The sequence below is a fragment of the Lonchura striata genome, chromosome 18 (genome assembly GCF_050655825.1).
Source record: "Lonchura striata isolate lonStrDom1 chromosome 18, ASM5065582v1, whole genome shotgun sequence".
NCBI lineage: Eukaryota > Metazoa > Chordata > Aves > Passeriformes > Estrildidae > Lonchura > Lonchura striata.
Window position 1 is genome coordinate 15,078,388 of NC_140720.1, and position 23,126 is coordinate 15,101,513.

The 23,126-nt window shown below is 56.0% G+C and overlaps 1 protein-coding gene across 9 annotated transcripts; it reads left to right on the forward strand.

Moving 5' to 3' along the window:
* Window positions 1–1,032: 1,032 nt before the first annotated feature.
* UNC13D (unc-13 homolog D) lies at window positions 1,033–22,872 on the forward strand. 9 transcript variants are annotated; one of them, XM_085556980.1, is made up of 33 exons: window positions 3,729–3,793; window positions 8,358–8,397; window positions 9,161–9,193; window positions 9,634–9,741; window positions 10,437–10,496; window positions 10,691–10,757; window positions 10,839–11,016; window positions 11,145–11,189; window positions 11,560–11,628; window positions 11,797–11,866; window positions 13,070–13,174; window positions 13,442–13,534; window positions 14,296–14,399; window positions 14,601–14,718; window positions 15,999–16,123; window positions 16,389–16,479; window positions 16,631–16,801; window positions 16,888–16,985; window positions 17,220–17,271; window positions 17,585–17,715; window positions 17,949–18,069; window positions 18,552–18,692; window positions 18,852–18,950; window positions 19,291–19,497; window positions 19,657–19,725; window positions 20,026–20,105; window positions 20,322–20,427; window positions 20,502–20,573; window positions 20,690–20,773; window positions 21,053–21,173; window positions 21,706–21,829; window positions 22,080–22,285; window positions 22,378–22,872. In XM_085556980.1, the coding sequence occupies exons 3-33, from the start codon at window positions 9,161–9,163 to the stop codon at window positions 22,479–22,481; spliced, it is 3,252 nt and encodes a 1,083-aa protein (XP_085413106.1). In that variant the 5' UTR covers window positions 3,729–3,793; window positions 8,358–8,397; the 3' UTR covers window positions 22,482–22,872. The 9 variants fall into 9 exon arrangements, with proteins under 9 accessions (XP_085413100.1, XP_085413101.1, XP_085413102.1 ...); XM_085556979.1 differs by lacking the exon at window positions 3,729–3,793 and adding an exon at window positions 6,990–7,120; XM_085556974.1 differs by lacking the exons at window positions 3,729–3,793; window positions 8,358–8,397 and adding an exon at window positions 1,033–1,512.
* Window positions 22,873–23,126: the final 254 nt, after the last annotated feature.

A 23,126-nucleotide genomic window follows, 5' to 3' on the forward strand; every position in this document is an offset into this window, starting at 1 on the left:
AGAAGGGTCACCAGTCCTGCTGCCCACACAGAACGTTTTAAATATTAAAGCAGGGCCGTGCAAATTGAAGTCTCTGCTGCTCTGAAGCTGTGTGGGAGTAGGGCAGGAAGAAATGTTGTTCACTGACACGTCTCCAGGTCTGGTTCCTGCCTCAATGATTAACTGGCTGTGCAGCAGGAGGCTGCCATGTGACAGCCAGATTGGTACCATTAAACTCCAAAACTTGGCTGGTGTTACACTACTGAAGGGAGAGAAGAGGCACAGGGAACAATTAGTGTTGGAGGCTTTGACAGAATCAGACTTTTCCAGCACCACCTAGAGCTGTCTCTGATGTGACCTGGGCTCTCCAGCTGAGAGGTCTCTCCCTGCCCCTGATGCTGGGAAATGCAGCTGCTTCCCTCCTCTGAGGAGTGTGGGGTAACTGGCTATTTCCAAAGTGCTTTGAGATCTTGTGCAAAGAAGTGTTGCTGCAGGAACCGCAGGTGCTGCTGACAGACTTCCTGCTGTCAGCCCTGAAATCCTGGTGCTATCCCTGGGGCTGGGGAAGTTCTTTACCTTGGAAGGATTACCCCATCCTTAGGGATTAAGGATCCTTACCCTGGAAGGATTGCTCCGTCCTGTGTGTGCTTGCCTGGGGTTGCCTCCAGACGAAGAAACATCTTCCTCCACACCATTCTGCCCAGGTTTTACCTCAAATGCTCCAGCTTCATGCATTGATTTCTTTCTGGCTGGGGGAATGCACTAAGCAGTTGTAGAGAGAGGGATTAGGCCCACCTGGCCAGGACCTCCCTGTCCTGTATGTGCCTTCCTTTGGAGATCCTGAGGACTTCCCACCACTCCCAGAGCTGTAGATGGTCAAACTGCCTCTGACACATGATGGACACTGATTTATCAGTTCTGCCCATAGCACTGTCTCCCTTTGCAAACACTGCTGGAGGTGGCAGGAGGTGTGGGGTGAAGTTTGGCTCCAGCTGCTCTCAGAGCATCCAGGAGTAGAGCCAGCCCTTGCCAATGAGCAGCTCCGGCTGCATCACAGGCACCACCACCTGTGAAGAGCTGCCAGGGGTGTGTTGGAGTTGGGTTTTGCCAAGGCAGGCTGGGATCAGGAGGAGTTTTCAGATTAAAGCTGTACAGAAAAGTGAGGTTTGTGGGTGAGGACAGAACGCTGAGATGTGCAGGGTGGGGATCTTTATTTCAGTCAAGGCTCTCCCTGCAGCCAGAGCAGGTGTTACTCACCTGTCTGCTCCTGGAGTGAGTCAGCTCCAAGAGACTGGAACCAGTATTTCAGCCCCCTCCTTGCTCAAGGGCTGGCCCTGTGCTGCCAGGACAGGCCCCAGTGGGACACCAAGTGCCCCACGTCACGGGGAGCAGGGACTCGTACCTGCCGGTGGTGGCTGCTGGATCTCACACCCCAGGGTGCAAACAGACCAGGATCCCTCCCTGCTGGGTGCTCCCAGCCCACCTGCCATTCCCTGCACAATCCCTCTGGTTTCTGGATGCTGGAAGCAAAAGGTATCAGCTTGGCTCCATTTATGAGCTCAGCTTAGTAAATCCTGTCTTTCTAAACTTTTCCTTGCCCTTGCTCAAGTCGTGTCTCCTCCTCCTCCTCCTCCTTTTCCATGCACTTTGCTCTTTGAGGGCTGGGCTCTGGCTGGGACACACTGGGACAGACTTACTAAAAGAGTATTCCATGTCTTGGTGTGTCCCTCTGGAATGTGGGGGCGGTGGGAGGGGTTGTCCTGCAGCCTCCTCCCATCACAAGCATTGTGGAGCTTGCTGGGCTCCTCTGGGGCTTTGGTAGGTGTGTGGAGAGAACTGTGGGTGGAAAAGCCATGGGGAGAATGCTCTGTGCTGGAGCTGGTCAGTAATTTGGCATCCGTGCTCCAGAATAACCTGGTTAATGGGCACCATGGAGGCATGGAGGTACCTGAGTGTCTTGGTTTGAACACACAGGTGTCTGCTAAGGAAGGCAGGAGCCTCCCTTGAAATGGAAAATGCAAACCCTCTCCCTCTGAATTATTGTAATTTTGAAATTAAGGCAAAGATACAGGAATAGGAATAACAGTTCTTTACTAGGAAAATTAAAAATACAAATGCAATAGTACAAAAAAAGAAAACAAACCACTGACAGAGTCAGAGCAGCCCTGTCCCCTGTGTGTCAGGGAGGTGGCTCAGTCCCATCCCAGGGTGGCTCAGCCCTCCTGCAGTGCCAGCTGTGCTTCTGCTGGAGCAGGATCCTGCACAAGGGGGGAGTTTTCCTCTGGAGCTGCAGGGCTGGGGGAGATGGGCCTGGGCTCCTCTGGGAATGCAGGGGGAAGGAAGCTGCTCCTCTGGGAATGCAGGGGAAGGAAGCTGCTCCTCTGGGAATGCAGGGGGAAGAAAGCTGCTCCTCTGGGAATGCAGGGGGAAGGAAGCTGCTCCTCTGGGAATGCAGGGGGAAGGAAGCTGCTCCTCTGGGAATGCAGGGGGAAGGAAGCTGCTCCCCTGGGAATGCAGGGGAAGAAAGCTGCTCCTCTGGGAATGCAGGGGAAGAAAGCTGCTCCTCTGGGAATGCAGGGGGCAAAGGCTGCTGTGCTGTTCCCAGGTCAGATTGGATCCAGGTAGGAATGTTTGGCTCCTCCCCTGGGCAGAGCATCTCCCCATGGATGATGGAATTTTCTCAGCCATGCAGGGACACTCAGTGGCCATGAACAGCAGAGGAAGGGAGAGATAAAGCAAACTGCCCAATGAACATCAGATAACTGCTCCTCCTCTAACAGATGGGAACAGAATACACAGCCCCTAACATATTTGAACCTAAGACACTGGATGTCAGCCCTGGGTTCTTCCACCTTCACAAGCATCCCCCTGGTTCCTCGTCAGCTCAGGCACATGCTGTAGGTCCTGCTGCTCTCAACTCAGCCCTCAAATCAGCAAATAAATTGGCTTTGAAATGTGTCCCCCATTCTCTGTCCCTGCAGTGAGGGGATGTTAAATCCAGTGTCTGAAACAGAATTATCTCACTGGGAGAGGGAAGTGGAAGACAGCACATGACAGTGATGGTGAAAACATTTTAAAGTGGTCACAAGGTGCTATGAGGCAAATGAGGGACATCCAGGTCTACACTTGAAGCCTGTGACTTCCTCAGAGTCATCCTTGCATGTCCTGACATGGAGCTGGCAGCTCTTGTGCCAAACCTCTGCTCCTGCATAGGGCTCCCAAGGGGAACAGAGCTTTCCCAACTGCCCTGTCCTGCGTGGGTGGCTGGAAGTCCCCTTTGCTCTTCCCAGAGGGATGGAGTTTGCCTTGACATCCTTTTAAGATGTCCCAGATGAGGTGGGAGGTACTGTGTGTTCCCCACTTCCTTCCCAGGTGCCCCTATATTTTGTGAGGTGCCCCCAAAGTGCTCAGGAGAGCCTGTGGCAGGAGAGCTGTGGGGTCAGGGCAGGAGTAACGGGAGGGTCCCACAGGAGGAGGGAGGGGGGATGGCTGACATCCCTCCTGGGTATGGAATCACTGGTCCCACAGCACTCAGTGGCTCCCAGGGGGATGCCTCACCTGGGCAGCCCCAAAGGGGGCAAACAGGGATGTCTTTCATTTCGGAGCCACCTTCCCTTCCTCTCCCCTGCCTGGTGCCTGCACTCTCCCCTTTGCCAAAGCCTGGCAAAGCCTGGGTTCTGCAGAGTCATCAGACCCCGTGCTTAAAGGAGAAGTGAGGGAGGGACATGTTGAAATCAGTTTTTTGACTATTTGCCCATTTCCATCCAAGAGATAAGAGCGAGGCCAGGCTGCGGCTTCAGGATCAAGACAAGAGGTAGGAGATAAACTACAATTAATGCAGGTAGAGGTTCTTTCCTAGCAGGTTTTCCTTTAAGGGGAAGATGATTCCCTGCAAAGAGGTGATGATGCTTGTTCTTTGGAGATCTGTTTTCTCAGCAGCACCTATAGCCCCATTCACAACTGAGCTGTGGACGTATATTTATATTTGGGACAGGTATAAATGGTTTTCCTTTAGTATAACTTCTTTTTAAAAGGAATGTAAGGCTTCACTCCACATTGTGCATATATATGTTGGTTATTTTGGGAGCCAGGATGCCAGCATGGGAAGCAGGGGCTGTTTTGGGGAATGCCAACCCCTATTCCTTTGGGAAGTCCTGCATTTGATGTCTGGGATATTTTGCTAATTATATGCCAGTGTGGGGAAATAGATCAGGAGTTTATCAGGATTGTCTCTGCTAACCAGAAATCCTCATTCTGGAGCTGCTTTTAGGGCTTCTCTTATTGTTTCCTGGACAAGGAGTAATTCAAGGTGCTGGAATTACTGGAGCTTGGTGATTTTTGTCACTGGTATTTTGTGGAACAGGTGGCTTCTGGTAAAACCCAGGGAAAAAAGGATATTTACTGCTTTTGAGACCTGATCACCAGACAGCTCTCCCATGGCACAGAGACTCGAATCCATGTGATCCCTGCACAGAGTCCTTCCCAAGGACCCTGCTGGCTCTGATGGGAGCTGTGTGCTGGGCTGTGCCTGAGCATTTCCAGCTGGGCATTGCAAACCAGTGCAGTGCCCAGCTGGGAAAAGAGCTTTTAAACAGACACTTCCACACTGCACTTGAACTTTTGCTTTCTAAAGGCTGCACAACCCCAGCAGCTTCTGGCTGGAGGGTCACTGCCTGATGTTTAGCAATAGTTCTGAGTGGATTTTACTTCTTCAGTGTTACAAGGAGGAGAGAAGTGGATTTGAGGATTGGTTCAACTCTTTCAGCTGTTCTCTCTGTGCTGGTTGAGGCAAGAGACATCATGACTGCTGTTATTTTTTGTTGTCAAGGAGCACTGAAAGGTGTGAGCAGCTCAAGGATGCTGAGTCCATGTCCTGCCTTTACCTCTGGAGTTGCTGTTTTCTGGGCCAGATTTTGCATTTTGCTATTAACGCTAAAAGCAAAGATGACAGCGATGGTTTCCAAAGGCCATCATGCACTTTTCTCTAGATCCCACTAACAGCATTTTGCAAGGGAGTACAGAGCTGGTGTCCCAGATCAATAAACTGCATTTGTGCTTGTCACGGGACAGGAATCAGCTTCTCCACCAGATCCCCCCATCAGTGAGGGAGGGGATGCTTTGAAGCTGTTTGCCCGAGGTGAGCCATTGGAAAAGGGCTGGATAAACCAAGGCTGAGGCTGGCAGGGCTGGGCAAGCACCTCTAAGCATCTCTGACAGCAAAGGCATCCTCAGCAGGTGGCTCCAGTGCCAAACTGGGAAGTGCACTGAACTAAACTAAACTAAACTAAACTAAACTAAACTAAAGAACCCCAAGAAGGGGTTCTGAAGCCCAGTTCCTTGGGGCACCCAATTTCTGGGGACAGTTTTCAGAGCCCTCCTGGCAGGGGAGAGAGCAGAATTGTAACAAACAGCTTTTTTCAGACCTCAGGGGACAAGGCTGAAAAATCTCAGCGCATTTCAGCTTTTGGGGGTCTCACTGTATCTCTGGATTTTTATTCTGTAGATTATCCTGGCATCCCCCTACTCCTGAAAATGCAGTGTTTTTATGCTGTGCAGCCCCTCTTGGCCCCAGTCCTGGGCTGGCTGACCTGGATAAAGAAAATCTACCCCCCACATCAAACCCCTGCTCTGCTCTCAGCCCTTTCTCCATCGCCTGGTCCCACAGCTTCAGGGAACCCCTTTTGCAATTATAACCTGCTCTTACAGGGCTCCAGGGCAAAGGGAAGTTGTGTCTCTCTTAAAGCAATTAGAAGAGTGCAACCTGCCTCGATTAAAGGGCTGGATTAGTGCAAGGCTGGAGAGCTGCCTGCCCTCCTCCTCTTGCAGGGATGCTGCTGCCAGCATCCTCCTGCAGCCCTGCTTGGAGCCAGCGTGCTGGGAGGCTCTGTGCTGTGGATTCTGATTCCTTCTCTGCTATTCAGGAGACAAACTTTCCAGTGCAATTTCCATGGTCATGTCTTCCTGTTTGGATTCAGCACAAATCCCTGAGTGCTCTCACAGTACCACCGATCCCAGTGTGGAGCCGCTGTCGTCTGTGTTACATCTGAAACATCTTTTTTTTTTAGGGCTTTTGGGCCATCCAGGGGCCAGAAAGACAAAACCTCCCCGTGGGGAGTCACTGCCCTGCTGCACAGTGACACCAAACCCGGTGGTGACACTGAGCAGGGGCTGATGTCCTTGTCCTTCCCCGGGCTGTGGGTCTGGCTGCTGAGCAGCAAAAGCTTGTGCAGCTCAACAGCTCCTCCAAACCTGGGAGCTGTGCCTGGAGACACAACAAACCAGCAGACTGGCTCTACCCTGACCATCTCCTGATGCCCAGCCCGGTTTGTTATCAATGAGAGCATCCTGATAGGGATCTGCGAGGGGAGGGCAAATGTGGCAAGCTGCAGGCAGATAAAGTGTTCACAAGAATGAAAGCTGACGGTAAAGAACAAGCTTTCCACGTCATTTCTTTCTGCTTTTTTTTCTCAGTAACCAGCTCTTTCTGCACAGCCCGTTTAGGAAAAAGGTCCTTTCTCAGAGCTGTTCTTGGCTCTTTGCTGCTTCTGTTCTCAGCCCAACCTTGTGCAACTCTCCTGGGTGTTGCAAAGACTCCTCATCCTGCAGCTTTGGCATGGGGTTTCACATCCCCCCATCCCCTGGGGCTGAAGACACCCCCTGCTTTCTGCAAGGACCCTGCCTCTGCTCTCAGGGCACGATGGATCCCAAAAACACATCAGAGCCCAGATCCTCAGTGTTGCCTTCACTAATCCTCTCCATCTCCCCCTGCTCCTGCTGGCCTTTGCCTTCTCAGGGCTGTTTCTCTCCATTTGCTCCCAGTTCCTAAGTGACAGCAGGCGCCTTCCTTTGGCCCCCATGGCATGTGTGGGGTGTCCCCCCATGGCAGGGGGGTGCTGGGGAGCAGGGCTGGGGCGCCTGCGTCCCGGGGCGCTCTGGAAGGAGCCCCAGCTCTGCTGTTTCCGCTCTGTTAAAATGGCCACGCTCTGATAAGGGCTGTGGTTTCCTCCTCCGAGCAGCCAGCCCTGGGGGAGGCCGCAGCTGCAGGCAGAGCTGCAGCCCTGCCCCACTCTCAGCATCCCCCGAGATGGATCCTGCTGGCCAGAGCCCCCCGGGGACCCTTCCCGGGGAGGAGAGCCCCGAGGTAGGTGGATGGGAGCTCAGGGGGCTGGGGACAGCCTTCGAGGTGTGGTGGCAGCAAGGCAGGACAGGGTGGCTGTGCCCAGGGGAGGCTGTACAAGGGGGATGGGGGAAAAGGGACCTGGCTGTGATGGAGAGAGGGGGGTACCACACCCCTGGGCACCCCAGGGCGAGTGTGGGGTCAGCTGCAGCTCTGTGCCCCCACTGAGGGTCCCCTCTGAGCCCCTCTGGGCTCTGTGCTGCCACAGCTGCCCCAAAGCCCTGCTCCAGGCCATCCCAAAGTGCCCAGCTCCCCCTGGGTGCCCGTGTCTGTCCCGGTGAGATGGGAACCATAACCCTGCCTGGTGCTGCTGGAGCACGAGGGCTCAGTGCCCGTGGTGCTGGGCTCCTGGGGGTGTCCTGGTCTGTCCTGGGGGTGTCCCCCTCTCAGGGACTTGTCCCCCTCTCAGGGACTTGTCCCCTTCCCGAGCACCCCTGTCCCTGCTGCCTCCCCACCGTTCAGCTGCTGGGGTGGGCTGATGCTGGGGGCTGGATGCAGACCTGGATTTAAGCAACGCTGCTGGATTTGAGCTGGGCTCTTAGCATGAGAATTAGCAGCAGAAAACACGTCCTGGTGTCCTGGTGGCTCAGCTCAGCTTTAGTTTAACCAGCCCTGTGTGCACAGGGCAGCACGGGGCAGACCCTGCTGCCCGGGCCGCAGAGTGGAACAGCAGGGAGCTGCCCCCAAAACCTGCAGGGATTCCTCCCCCTGCCCTCCTGGGCTACCCCACTGCTGGGTGAGGAGCAGATGTCTGTATCTTGCTGATAATAAATAACAGCAGCAGAGAAATCAAATCCTTTTCTGTCCCTCTGCGCTCGTGACCTTGCAAAGGGGCAGCACAGACTGGGGATGCTGGAGGATTTGGGATGGGGCCATGCCCCCCGTGCCTTGGCACGGGCAGGGCAGTGCCAGCAGCAGCAGAAGGTGCATGGAACCTGGGCAGGGGCAGGCTGGGACCTCCTGAGTGCAACAGGCTCCCCTTCACAGGCGGGTACTGAGCCACCAGGGCCCCCAGCAGCCACCAGTGGGTACAAGGAGGGATGTGGAGGCAGGTGAGAGAGGAGCAGCTCGAGGGTTAAACTTGCCAGGCCTGGAAGGGTTGAATTCAGTCCAGATGGCCGGGGGATTATGCCAGCCCTAGATTTGCCATAAGCAAATGTTAATGTTCAAGCTCAGGGTTGGTTTATTTTTTTTCTGTTAGGGGTTCCTAAGGTCACTTTGGGGCCTGGGCTGACCCACAGGTAGGATTTGTCCGTCCATCCATCCATCCATCCATCCATCCATCCATCCATCCATCCATCCCTGCCAGCCCTGCATGAGCAGGTGCTGGGACCATGCTCTGCAAATGCCCCTCAGCCCAGAAAAATCCAAATTCATTTTAAAAACTTCTGCTGTATTTTTTGGTGTCACCCCCTTGTACTCCCAGAGGCTCCAGTGCCACAACCCATGACAGATGGCACAGGGACACCGGTCCCCTCCTCTGGCAGTGTCACTGCTTGGATTTAATTCTTATTTGGAAAGTCAGTGCTGTCACTGGGCATCCTTCAAGTGGGGGATGAGCAGTGCTCCCTTGCAGCTTTCAGAGATTTGTAGCAGGGCACCAAATCCTGGTGGATTTGGCATCTCCTTGCCCAGCCTGGAGCTCCTCAGGGTGCTCTGGCCCCCTGCCCTGTCCCTCAACTCTTTGCTCTCCTGGAGTGAGTGGCTCTGGGGGATGGGAGGTGGGTGCTTGGCTTTTCAATCCTCCTGGGAATCACCCCAAGCTGCTGTTGGGGTGACCCCCAGGAGGCTTTAATGGGACGTGGGGGTGAAGTCCCCCGTGCTGGTGTGTGGTGGGGGGCATTGTCCCTTGGCCGTGGGGTGACACAGCATCCTTTGGGACATCCCACCCTGGTGTGCTGTGGGTGATGCCACCACGCTGGCTGCCCTGCCCTGTCCGGCCACCACTTCCTCCTCAAGCTGTGCTCTTGGTGGGAAAGCTCCCTGCTTCTCTTCTCTCCCCAGATGGATCTGTCCCACCGCTTCTCCAAGGCAGAGGTACGAGGGTGGCCCCTCTGTGGTGTCCCTCGGTGGCACTGCAGGGGTGGCAGTGCTGCAGGGGCACAGGGACCTGGCTCAGCTCCCCAGGGACAGCGGGCAGGGCTGGATGCTGGGGGTGGCAGGGCTGGCACGGAACCTGGGGGGCTGTGAGGAGAAAATCCTGCTGGTCCTGGGGATGCAGGAAAATCCTGCTGGTCCTGGGGGATGCACAGGGATCCTGCTGATCCTGGGGGATTTGGGGGACGCATGGGGATCCTGCTGATCCTGGGGGATTTGGGGGGTACACAGGAATCCTCCTGATCCTGGGGGATTTGGGGGACGCACGGGGATCCTGCTGGTCCTGGGGGATTTGGGGGGTGCATGGGAACCCTGCTGGTCCTGGGAGATGCCTGGAGCATGTCTGTCCCCACGGGAGGTGTCAGCTCTGTCCCCCACAGCTGGCCCTGCTCTACGAGGAGGTTCTCTACACCATCCGGCACCGCCTGGGCAAGCCCGAGCAGCAGCACGTCAGGGACTCCCAGGAGCTCTACTCCTATGTGCAGAAGGTGCATCCCCTTCCTCACAGGGTCCCCAAAACCTGTCCCCTGACATGTCCATCCTCCCAGCTACAGGGGATGGCAGGGGTCTCTGATGTCCCAAGCTCGCTCGGTGAGTTTTTAAAAGGGCTTTGATTCATTCTGGTGGTTCACAGGAGACCACAACATTCTCAGGAGGCTGAATAACAAACTTGTACTTGCAAACTTGAGAATATTAATGTTGAATAAGGTTGGGCTTTCCATGTGCCAGGGGCTTGGGCTGGACCAGATCCTCCAGAGGCCAGGATGTAGAAATGCCCCATCCCAGCTGTGCAGAACTTGCCCTGACCCCCACCATCCACAATTTCTCTCTGGTTGTTTGGAGCCAATAATCATTCCTCTGGCCCCTACAGGGCCACTCAGAGGGAGCTTTTAACCAGCACCATGAAAGATGTAGCAGCAGCGTCCAGCTGGAGGGCTGGGAGCATCCTGTGCCTGGGAAGTCTTAGCCCTGGGGAGAAGTGTTTATCTTTAGGCTGGGGATGGTGGGAGGAAGGCTCTCCCTCAAGAGATTTCAGCTGGTCCCCAGCCTTCCTGCTGGACTCTGCCACTCTCCTCTCCCCTTGCATTGCTGCTGGTGCCCAGGGAGCAGAGGGAAGCCCCTGGCTGCTCTCCAGCCCCTGTTAACAGGGCAGCATCCATCAGCAGCCCCAATATCCACACAGGCTTTTGGCATGAACGAGGAGGAGCACGGTGCCATCATGCAGCAGGTCATGGAGCTGGAGGTACAGTGTCCCCGGGGTGCAGCTGGGGTGCTGCTGGGGGGCTGCGGTGCCCCTGAGCCCCTGTGGTTGGGATTTGGGGTGCCCTGGGGTTGTCACTGATGTCCTGCTCCAGCCCCATCCTTCCAAGCAGGGGTGATCCTTCCTCACAGGGTTGGTGACCCCACGCATTAATAGCTGTTTATTCATTTTTCCAGAGCCCAATTTACTGCCTGAAAGCCACTGTGAAGGAAGCCAAGGGAATTTTGGGTAAAGATGTCAGTGGTAAGTGGAGGGGTGGGTGTCCCGTGGGAAGAGGGGCAGCTGCTGCTCCTGAGTGGAATTCCCAGACCTCTGCCCTCGCAGGGCTCAGTGACCCATACTGCCTGCTGGGCATCGAGGCCAGGAGCCAGGAGCCAGCCCACCCTGACCACAAGAAGAGGATGAAGGCTGTGGTCAAAGACCTCATCCCTGAAGATCAAATCCATCGCACCCAAGTCATAAACCAGACCCTCAGCCCAGTGTGGAACGAGACCTTCATCCTGTAATCCACCCCCACCCCTTGGCTCTGCTCTCTGGGGGGATGCAGGGCATGGCCAGGGCTCTTGGCTGGGGATGGGAGTTCACCACTCGTGTGTTACTCCAGTAACAGCATCTCCTGGTGCCTTGCAGGGAGTTTAAAGATGTGGAGACAGCCAGCTTCCACCTGGACATGTGGTGAGTGACAGCATCCCAGTGAGCCCAGACCCTGCCCGAGGGGCTCCTGCCTCCTGGGGTTCAATCTGCAGCTTTTTAAAATGCCCCAAAGCCAGCTGGGCACCCATTTCCCCATCACTTTCCGTGCAGGATGTGACCTGTGCCAGCAGGGAAGCCCAGGCTGGCTGTGCCCAGGCAGCGCTGGTCCTAAGCCCTGGTTTAATTTATGGAGAACCATCTGCTTGCAGATTTGGGCTGGGTTTGGGGGTTGCCTCAACCCTGACACTTCCCTGCTGCTGTGCTTTCCCTTCCCCATCGTCAATGCAATTCCCTGCTCTGATTTCCATCCCCTGCATCTCCCCCTCTCCCTGCCCCGGGTTTTGCCTCGCAGGGACTCGGACGTGGTGGAGTCGATGCGGCACAAGCTGGGGGAGCTGACGGACCTCCACGGCCTCAAAAGGTCAGTGCTGAGGGTTGCAAAATGGTTATTTGCCTGCTGGATTTTAAAAATCGCCCTTGGAAGGAGGGAGGGTGGGCGGCAGGTCTGTGTCACCCTTCTGCATCCCGAGCACGGGCGGGTCACGGCTGCAGGACACCTTCCCACCCCTGGGATGTTTGTGCCTTCCAGGATCTTTAAAGATGCTCGCAAAGACAAAGGGCAGGACGATTTCCTGGGGAACGTGGTCGTTCGCCTGAAGGTGAGCCCCACCTCCTGCAAAGCACTCCCCAGGACTTTCCCCAGGTGTCGGAACCCCGGCCTGGTTCAGGGGCTCCATGTGGTGGTAAAGTCTCCCCTCCAACCCATGCTTCCAAAAAAAACTCTGCAGCCTCTTGTTGTCCAGTCTCAAGGCAGTTTATTGCAAGTTATCTAAAAGATTTTCTCCTTGGGCTGCTGTGGTTTGCTCACAGCTCAGGCAGAGGCACACACACACCCTGACATCCTCTCTGACCCCGACTGCTTCTTCTCTCCCCGCCAGGGCTGCTGCTCTCTTTTATATGGGACATTACGTGTGACATGTTCACAGTTTTTCCCCAATGCCTATTACCTATATTAAATGGTGCTTTTCTATCTTTCATATGGTACATTACGTGTTACATGTTTACAGTTTTTCCCCAATGCCTATTACCTATATTAAATAGTGCTTTTCTATCTTTTATATGGTACATTACGTGTTACATGTTTACAGTTTTTCCCCAATGCCTATTACCTATATTAAATAGTGCTTTTCTATCTTTTATATGGTACATTACGTGTTACATGTTTACAGATTTTCCCCAATGCCTATTACCTATATTAAATGGTGCTTTTCTACTCTAAACCAATCTGTGAGTGCCAACATCACCAAGAACATGGAGGCGAGGAAGAAGAAAGAGGAGGAACAGGACTGGCCTAATTCCTCCATCTTAAAACCTCTGACTCCCATGTACAAAGTAAAAACCCCCCTGTACAATACTAAAAAATTCTCCCCTCTACTTTGTGGCTACTTCTGCTATAATCTCTAAACTTTTGTGACTTCTTGTTCTTCCTGCAAGGTTGGTAAATCATTCCATGGCTCAAACCCAAAATCACAGCTGTTTCCAGCTGTGCCAGGGTCTCAGATGCCTCCGATCTGGAACATCCAAAAATGTCTGAGGGACATTTTGAGTTCCAACAGGGAACCCTCTGGAGTCTGGGCAGGATCCCAGCCCTGGCACACCCAGGGTCCTGTCTCAGAGCCACAGACCAGTGTCAGGTCCCTCTCTGTGCCACAGGCATCCCAACACACTCAGTCACTGCACATCCCGTGTTTTTAATCCAGTAGAGAATCCTGCAATGGGATGAAGATCCCCTGGTCTCTGAATGAGATCCTTCTCCTGGGAAAGCTGCCCAGGGCTTCCCCCTTGTCCCTCTGTGCCCACAGGACCTGCACTGCTGGAATGACCAGTGGTACCAGCTGGAGCCACGGACAGAGACCTATCCCGAGCGGGGACACTGTCACCTGCAGTTCCTGCTGACCCACAAGAAGGTGGGATGGGACGTGGAAAGGTCCTGCTGCCTGTCCCTTGGGGCTGCTCTGGGCTCACAGTGCCTGCCCCAGGAGCAGAGGTGCCAGCACCAGGGTCTGCAGGTGCTGGACCCTCCCCTGAGCTCTGTGCCAGCACCAGGACCCTGCTCCTGCTTCACCTGTAGCCCTTGGCTCTCCAGCCCTGCTTTTTGGCTCCTGTGGCAGCACTGTGGCAGCGTCCCCGTGTGTCAGGCAGGTGATGGCTCTCTCTGCCTTGTCTCTTTGCAGAGAGCCACCACGAGCAGCCGCACACAGCCGAGCTACACCGTGCACCGGCACCTGCTGCAGCAGCTGGTGTCCCACGAGATCCTCCAGCACCAGGTACCACCAGGGCTGCCACCAGCATCACCCCAGCCCTGCAGCAGCTGGGCTGGGAGTTCTTCCTTTGCAGCCCACACCCCAACACGCCGTGTGATGGGAATGAGGGTCAGGATGATGCCTGGCATCTTCCTGGGGCTCCCACTCCTGCAAATACCCCCTACCCTCCATGCTGCCTGTCCTCCTCATCCTCCTCCTCATCCTGTCTTACTCCAGGACACATCCTTCTCCTGTTGCAGCATTTCTGAGAGAAAGAGGGCATGATTTATGTTTGGAATGAGATTTGAGATACTCCAGTCAAAGCCTCAGATCTGGGCTTTGTGAGGCCTTCCAGCCTCTGACGCAGTTAGAAATTAAGAGTTTGTGGTGCACTTAGAAATTAAGAGTTTGTGGCACAGGTAGAAATTAAGAGTTTGTGGTGCACTTAGAAATTAAGAGTTTGTGGTGCACTTAGAAATTAAGAATTTGTGGCGCAGTTAGAAATTGTATTAAGGTGTGATGCACTGGGCTGTCTGGGTGTGAAGTAGTACAGGTTTATAGTGTGAGGTTTAGGCCACCTTAAGACAAACAATGTTAGCTTGCCAATCAGAGTGCCTTTGTAAATTGTAAACTATGTAGAAGTGTATAAAAACTGCCATCTTCTCTCGAATAAAGGGAGAATAAAGGGAGAACGTTGATCATATTGGTTGGATGTGCGTTCTGTCCGGCCAGATCCCCTGATTTAAGGAGGTCCCTGGCTTTTCTCCCCCTTTCCCTCCTGGCAGGCTGGCAGCACCTCCTGGGACGGGGAGCTGAGCAGCCACGCCAGCACCGTGCTGTACCTGCACGCCACGCAGAAGGACCTCTCTGACTTCCACCAGGCCATGGCGTGAGTACCCCACGGCCAGGACACCCCAGAGCAGCACCTGGGGCCTTCCTGGACCCTCTGAGCAGGGCTGGTCTGTGCCGTGAGCTCAGGTGCTGTCCCCAGGACACCTGGGTGCCCGCTGGGACCCCAGCTGTGACCGTGGCTGGTTCCTGCGTGTCCCCCAGCCCCCGGGGGCTCAGCCCAGCCCTCCCTCCTCCCCAGGCAGTGGCTGGCTTACAGCAAACTCTACCAGAGCCTGGAGTTCAGCAGCAGCTGCCTCCTCCACCAGATCACCAGCATCGAGTACCGCTGGGTGCAGGAGCGCCTGAGGCCGGAGCAGGTGAGGGCAGAGATCAGGACCCACCCCAGCCTCTCCTCCCTGAGCCCCTGGGGCTGTTTCAGTCCCCAGGTTCCAGGAGGGGCAGGAGGCTGTGGGGTACAGGGTGCCAGGGTATCTGGAGGCCAATTCCCCCTGGTTTGTTGGCTTGTTCCCCCTCTTTGTGGAGAGCCCCTTACCCTCTGCACTGACATCCCCCTCCCCATCCCTGCCATCAGATCAATCACACCCCCCTGCAAAACTTAAATATGACCCAATTTCTGCTTCTCCCAGCCTGTTTTCCCAGAGCATCCCTGCACCCTGCTGAAGCACTGGATTTTCCATGCATAGCAATGAGGTTTAAGCACAAAGCTCAGTTCAGTCCCTCCAGGGAGAAGCTACCAGAGATATCAGGGCTTTTTCCCCATCCCTGGAGGAGGCTGGAAAGGAATGGGAGCAGCAGCTCCCTCCACTGTGGTGCCATGGTCCTGCCAGCATCTGCCTGTCACTGAGGAGGGTGATGCATTGTCGAAGACCACCCTAGGTCAGGGGTGGCTTTGTGTGGTGGAAAAACTTCTCCTCCAACCCGAGCTTCCAAAGAAAGGCTCAGCAGTCTCTGTTGTTCAGTCTCAAGGCAGTTTATTGCAAGTTATCTAAAAGATTTTCTTCTGGGGCTGCTGTGGTTTGCTCACAGCTCAGGCAGAGGCACACACACACCCTGACATCCTCTCTGACCCCGACTGCTTCTTCTCTCCCCGCCAGGGCTGCTGCTCTCTTTTATATGGGACATTACGTGTGACATGGTTACAGTTTTTCCCCAATGCCTATTACCTCTATTAAATGGTGCTTTTCTATCTTTTATATGGTACATTACATGTTACATGTTTACAGATTTCCCCCAATGCCTATTACCTATATTAAATGGTGCTTTTCTACTCTAAACCAATCTGTGAGTGCCAACATCACCAAGAACATGGAGGTGAGGAAGGAGAAAGAGGGAGGACAGGGCAGGCCCAAATCCCAAATCCATCTTAAAACCTCTGACCCCCATGTACAAAACCAAAACCCCCCTGTACAGCACTCAAAAATTCTTCCCTCTACTTTGTGACTACTTCTGCTATAATATCTAAACTTTTGTGACTTCTTGTTCTTCCTGCAAGGTTGGTAAATCATTCCATGGCTCAAACCCAAAATCACAGCTGCTGCCAGGGTCTCAAATGCTTCTGACCAGGGCCTGGAACATCCAAAAATGTCTGAGGGACATTCTGAGTTCCAACAATGCATGTTTCCTTTCTTCTCCCCAGAAAGCAGAGCTGGCCGAGTCCTTCCAGTCCCTGCTGACCTACGGGGTCTCCCTCATCCGTAGGTTCCGCATCATTTTCCCCCTCTCTGTCCCGAGGTCCACGGAGAGGCTCCAGTCCCTGCTGCGGTGAGTCGGGCACTGGTGCCAGCTGCTTGTGGGGTCCTGTGGCTCGGCCACTGTGATGGACAAACCCCCGAGCCTCAGCAAAACTCAGTGGGAGCCCTTTCTCCCCGGTCCAGGCTGCTGTGACACTTGTCCTGTCCCAAACCCCATCCTGGGCTCCCTCTGGGGAATGCTGCTGGGAGGGGAAGGCTGTTTGGGGTCTCTGAGGGGAGAGGTGCTTGTTTCTGATGGCAGGTGCTGGGTTTCACTCCAGTTTCTCACTTTGCAGGGTCCTCGTCCAAATGTGCAAAACCAAAGCTTTCCGTGAGCTGTGCACGCCCAGCCCTGACCTCCCCCAGATGATCTCCACAGCTCTGAAGGTACTGGGGGGTCTCAGCCACCCCAGCCCCTGCAGGGTGGGACCCTGTGGGTCTTCCTGTCATTCCAGCCCCTGCCCAATGCCCACACCTCAGCAAATCCACATGGATCACCGTGGCATGGGAAATACCCACCCCTTCAACCTGGCCCCAGGTTCCCACCACAGGTTCTCCCCTCACCCAAGGGACAGGGAGAGTGAAGGGGGTGACAGAGCTGGCTTTGCTCCTCCTGCTTCCCTGCCATCCCACCAGGACTCGTCTCTTGCAGTCAGGCACAACAGAATGGTTCCACATGCAGAAGCAGCACCTCAAGCCCATGGTGAAGGTCAGTTCCCATCTCTGTCCCTCTGATGTGATAAAGTCACCTCAGAATGTCTGAGCATAGAAAACAAGCTGTTCTTTCCTTTGCAGAGCATAGAGGAGAATAGCAAAGCCTTGTCCAAGCTCCTCCTGGAGGTGATAGAAGATCTCAAGCAGTGCCAAAAGATCTGGAATAAATTGTTCAGCACGTAGGTTTCGGTGCTTGATCTCACCCCCATCCACCTTCCCTGGGATCAGGAGTGACAGGGCACTTTGATGCCTCATTCCTTGGCCCTTGGGCTCCACAGGTGGGATATTTGGTCCCACCCCTGCCCCTTTGAGCTGTGCTGTCCTCACCCAGGACATGGCCTGGCAGGGTTTGCTGTGCTGGCTTTGCTGGGCTGGGGCTGGCAGGCTCCTGACTCCACGTTTTTCTCTTGCAGCAACCTGAAGTTGAACATCTTCTCCATTGCCTACCTGGAGCTGGAGAGCCTGGTGAGCAAGCCTGGGCTGCTCTGCCCTCAGGGGAATAAGGGAATAAGGTCTAAAGCCAGGCTGAGGTTTTTGGCCACCTTTCAGGTGGCAACTGCTTGTTGCAAGCTTGGAAGGGGAGCAAGAGGAACTCCCCCTCTATCCCTGTGTGCCCACAGGGTGACTATGGGGACTGTTTGACCCAACAAACCTCCTGAAATGCCGCCCAAAAGGAAGAGGAGTCCCCTGAGCTGAGCCTCACTCCAGAAGGAGCCTTCCTGGCCAGACCTCACTGGCCAAACCTCACCGAGTCCCCCCTGGCCTTGCTCCCATGCAGGTGGCAGAACATGTCCAGGAGCAGCTGCACAAGGTTGACAGCAGCATGTCCAGACCCACGGCCGAGAGCCTCTTTGATCTCTACAGGAAACTGCAGGAGCTCTGCCAGATGAAGGATTCCCTCCCAAACAGGTACCCAGCCCTGAGAGGGGAGAGGTGCCAGAGGGAGGGATTGAGCAGTTAACTGAGAGGGTCTCTGGATCCTTCATCACTAACTGCACACCAGGCAGAGCAGGCTGTTGGTGTCTGGTGTCAATGGGAGCATCTCCAGGAGGGTTTTGGGCTCATCTCTGGGTGGGGTTGGTGTGAGAGCAGGAGGGGTGGCGGGTGCTGTGGGGCTGGAGAACCGGTGCCTTCCTCCATAGGGATGGAGCCCTGGCTCTGAGCAATTTCCACCAGTGGTTTGAGGAGGCGCTGCCCCTGTGGCTGCAGAAGGCCTACAGCACCGCGCTGGAGAGGGCCCAGAGAGCCATCCAGATGGACCAGGTAACGTGGGGAGGAGAATTCTGCCTCCTCCCTTTGGGACACTGCAGCTGTCCTCCCTCCCTTGCTGCTGTGCATCATCACGTAGGTGCTCTGGCAGCCCAGGAGCAGCCTGGTTCCCCTCCCAGAGGCATAACAAAGGGTGTGGACCCCTGGGCCAGCTGATCCCACCCACCCTGGCCCCGCACAACGTCCCTGTGTCCCTTCCCTCACTGCTCCCTGGCAGCCCATGGGCTCTGAGGACCCTGCACTGGGGCCACGCTGTGAGAATCCCCTTTGCTTCCCCTTGCTCTGTGCGTGTAGGGAGGGAAGCAGGGAGCTCGTGCTGCTCCATCCACCCTCATCTCCACTCTCCAAAGTGGTCGTGTGATGACACTGGGATATAAGGAGCTGATGATGGGTCAGAGAGCCCCAAAATGAGGGAGCAGCTCTGCTCTCTGGGATGGCATCTCTGTGTTCAAGCTTTTGCCTTCTCTGCCCCTCAGCTGAAGCCTTACGGGTATCACAAGCACAGCACATCCACCGTTGACCTGTCCACCTGCTACGCCCAGATTGTGACAACCTGGAAGCAGCTCAGCTGGCCAGACCCTGAGAAAGCCTTCATGATCATGGTCAATCTCCTGGAGGTTTGTACAGCTGGGCATCAGCACCTGGAGTTTCCTCCTCCTGCTCCTGGGGTTGTGTCTCCATGAAGGAGCCAGAACCCCAGTGATGTGGTTCCCTGAGCCCACGGTGGTCCCCGTGTTGCCTGGTTCAGTCCCGTTGGTTTCCTCTCTGTCCTGCAGGACATGTGCAAGATCTCCCTGATGTACTGCAAGCTCATCAAGGAGAGGGCTGAGGCTCTGTCGCTGAGTGAGCAGGACGAGGGCGAGGCGGCCAACAAGGTTGGTATTGGAGCCTGTCCAGGTTGCTCCAGGAAAGGCAGGATTTGGGCCTGGTTTTTGGAGAAAGAGGGAGCTGAGCTGCTGAGAACCCAGCTGACATCCCCAGTTTGGGTTCCACAGCTGGCCATCAAAAGCCATAATCCTGGAAAACCAGGAGGGAAATGATGAGCAGGGGGAGCAGGATGGAGATGGGGACAGGTGAGGAGATGGTGATGGAGATGGGACCAGGGATGAAGATGAGGATGGAGATGGGAACGGGAATAATGATGAATTGCCTTGGGGATGGGGATGTGGGATGCTGCAGGGGGTGTGGACCCTGAAGCAGACCCACCTCCCCCAGCTCTGCATCGTGGTGAACAACATTGAGCAGCTCCGGCTGCAGATGCTGAAGCTGCCATCACAGCTGGACTGGGCCCAGCTGCAGCAGCGCATGAGGGGCATCATCGAGCCCCAGCAGATCCAGAATGCTCTGCACAACCAACTGGACAGCACCGTGGCCTGCCTGGACCACGAGGTCCGGGACGTGGTGCAAGCCCTGGCTACCAAGGTGACCACCTGCCACTGATGCCCCCTCGGCCCTCCCCTGGCCCAGAGCAGTGTCCTGAAGCCCGTAACTCTCCTGGCATGGAAACAAGGTGGAGCTGGGCATGGGGAGGCTGGTGCAGAGGCAAAAGTCCAAGTTTCTTCCTGCATTTCTCCCCGGCAGCTGGAAAAGGGCATTGCCAGACACATCCAGGAGCTCGCATCTTCCAGTGACACCCAGAAGCCTGAGGATGTAAGTATCTAGTCCAGCCCCTCCTGGACCATCTTTTTTGGGCAGCCATGGATAGCTTTTGCTTGCTTGGTGCCTCTGTCACCCTCCATCACTGCTCCCTGCCCACACCTGGGGCACAGGACACACCAGTGATGGGGCCCAGAGCTCCACAGGCTTTGCTTGATGCCCATGTCAGCAGCAGGACCACACCAGGCACAGCCTGGCCGTGTGGGAAGGAGCCCCCTGGGATCCTTCCTGGCCTGCTGTGCCCTGCTGGATACACCCCCCTGTCCTCCCCAATGCCCTCTCCTCTCACTGCAGTCCATCATCCCCCTCATGAAGTTCCTGGAGTCGGAGCTGCAGTACCTCAATGAGCATCTGGTCCAGGAGAACTTCAAAAGGTGACCAGGGCACTTGGGATGCACTATGGAAGAGGCCACCAGCAGCACCATCCCTTGGGCAGGAGCATCCCCTCAGCTCCATGGGGCTTGGGGCCATCCCACTTCAGGGCTGGCAGGATCAGGCGCTTCCTTCTGGGGCTTTGCAGAGCCCTTCAGCTGAAGGATCCCTGCAGCCCAGCCCCTGGATCCTGCTCACAGCCTCCCTCTCCCCTGCAGCCTCCTCACTCTCCTGTGGCACCACACCCTGTCCGTGCTCTCAGCAGCACAGGGGCCGCAGGTGCCCTCGGTCCAGCACTGCCAGAGGCTGTTCTGTGCCCTGAAGGTACCAAGGGGAAGCAGGGGGTCCCTGGCAAGGACAGGGGTTTGGCTGGTGGCTGACAGCATCCTTGTCCCCAGAGCCTGGAGCTGTGCTTCCACGCCGAGGGCTGTGGGCTGCCGCTGGAGACCCTGCACAGTGCAACCTTCCGGGTATGGAGATGGGGAGTCCCCGTGGCTTCCTGTGGGAGGCAGGGATGCCAGGGAGGACATCCCCGGGCTGTGGACCTGTCCGTGGGCTTGACCATCACCTCTCCCCCTCCCCACAGACTCTGGAGACTCACCTGGCTCTCTGCTCCGCCACCAGCCGCAAACTCATCCAGAAATACTTCAGCAACAGGATCAAGCAGCAGGTAGGATCCAGATGGTGCTCCCAGCCCCTTCCCACATCCCACCCTTCCTAATAAGCCCTGCCTGTGGAAATGTGAAATTTCTCCACTACCCTCCCAGTCCTGGGGCTGTTGGGGCAGGTTTTGCCACAGCGTTGAGCAGGAGGGGGCTCAATGCATCCCAGAAGATTCCAGCACACCTTGGTACCCCAAAATTCCTGCCGAGCCTCTGCCCAACCCCGTGCATCCCCTCCATGATGGGGATCAAGCACAACATCCTTATCCTTGTATCCCACTGCCCAGCTGCACACGAGCTCAGAGAAGTACGGGGCTGTGACCATCAAAGCTCTGTACCGGCCTTCGGAGCAGAAACTCCGCGTGGAAGTGCTCAACGCCACCAACCTCATCCCGCTGGACTCCAACGGTGGGTGTGGGTGGGCAGGGGAGCCACCCTGCCCCAGGGTCTCCTGTCCTTTGTCCCTGGTATGCCCCAGTCAGGAGAGATGCTGGCAATGCTTGAACTCCCTCTTGATTTGCTTTGTTACCCAAGGAGGTGGATTTGGGGAAAAAGGGGGGTTATTGCGCTGGATCTGGGTGGTTCAGTGGGATGTGGCAGGCAGGACCAAGCAGTGCCCACATCCCACTGCTTGTGGCACAAGCCAGCAGCCAGGGCAGGCGGCTTTTCTTCACCACGCAAAGCAGAGGCAGATAACAAACCAGGCCGGGTGAGCAGCGACCTTCCCCGGGCGCGGCTGTCGTTCGGAGCGCTCTCCAGGAGAGGTCACTCCTCCTGCAGCACCCCGGCCGCGCTGCGGGCAGGATTAGGATGCTCAGCTGGGCTGGGGGTTGTGGTGAGGCTGCCCTGAGCACCCCCTGCAGCCACCCCAGTGTGTCCCAGCCCCCCTCGATTGGGGCAGAGGGGCCAGGGGAGGGGGCTGATGTCTGCACCCCACCAGGCTCCAGCGACCCCTTCGTGCAGCTCACCCTGGAGCCCCGGCACGAGTTCCCCGAGGTGGTGGCTCGGAGCACCCAGTGCAAGAGGAACGAGCTGCACCCCCTCTTCGACGAAGCCTTCGACTTGTACGTAGGGGCTGACACCCACCGGGGCCCCCCAGTCCCCCTGAAGCCCCTCAAGCCTCAGCAGAGCCTCTGCCATGGGGCTGCTGCTCCGGGAGCTGCCAAATTCAGGGATTTCAGTCCCAAATCCCTGGGAGGGCGCTGGGGCCCTCAGCTTGGAGGGGTCTGGGGCTGTGGGTGCCCGTGGAGCACAGCAGGCTGTGACAGAGGGGGTGGGATGCCATGATCCCCTCTGCCCCCCGTGCCCCTGCAGCTTGATCCCCTCCGAGAAGTGCCGGCAGGAGGGAGCCTGTCTGCTGCTGACCGTGTTTGACTACGACATGTTGGGAGCCAACGAGCTGGAGGGAGAAGCCTTCTTGCCCCTGTGCCACCTGCCCGGGCTCGACACCGAGGAGGACGAGGCTGACATGGGCCGGGTGCCCCAGACCCGGCTGCCTCTCACCCACCCCAAGCCCACGGGTACGTGGTGCCACAGCCAGGCTGAGCCCCTGCAGAGCCGGGAGGGAGCCGTGGGGAGCATCTCCCACCATCACTCCCCTCTTCTCTGGCAGATGAGATCCTGCAGCTGCTGGAATCCAGGAAAAGGGACAAAGAAGCTCAGGCCTTCGTTAAGCTCCGCAAGCAACGAGCCAAGCAGTCCAAGGAGACAGAGTGAGGGAGGGGCAGGAAGGTGGCCCCCAAAGGAGAACTTTGGTGGTGTTGGAGCCAGAACCATCTGCAGGGAGTGTGGGGACAGAGGGGTCCCTGTGCCTGCCCCACCACAACTCCCAGACTCGCCCCCAGCTTCGGGCAGCAACACTCCCATGAGCCTGGGAGGGTGGGCAGGTGGATTGGAGGGGATTTCTTTGCCTGCCTGGACTAGTAACACTACAAGAGGGATGTGAAAGTGTTGCTGTCCCTGCATGTCCCTCTGGAGTTTGTCACTGCCAGTGCTGCATCTCCTGGCCGTGTCTCCAGCCCTCCTGTCTGCAGCATGGGGACAGCCATGGCCAAACCTGCCTTCAGTTTTGGTTTTTCTTTAATTTTAAAAATTTCTTTTCACCCTCATTTTCTTGTGGATAAGCCTCTTATTTTAAATGAAAAGCCACAAAGCTGATGCGTGGGCTGTGTGCCTGGGGGCAGTGGCCCTGTGCTGGGAGCAGCAGCACAGTGGGGTGGGACAAGACATTTGCGGCCTGGTGGGAGCTGCTGAATTTCTACTTTTTTAAAATGTGTCTGTTTGGGTGTTTTTTTAATTTACCACCAATTTTACGGACCTCCTGGAAGCCTGGGATCTTGCTGGAGCTTGGGCAGCAATAAA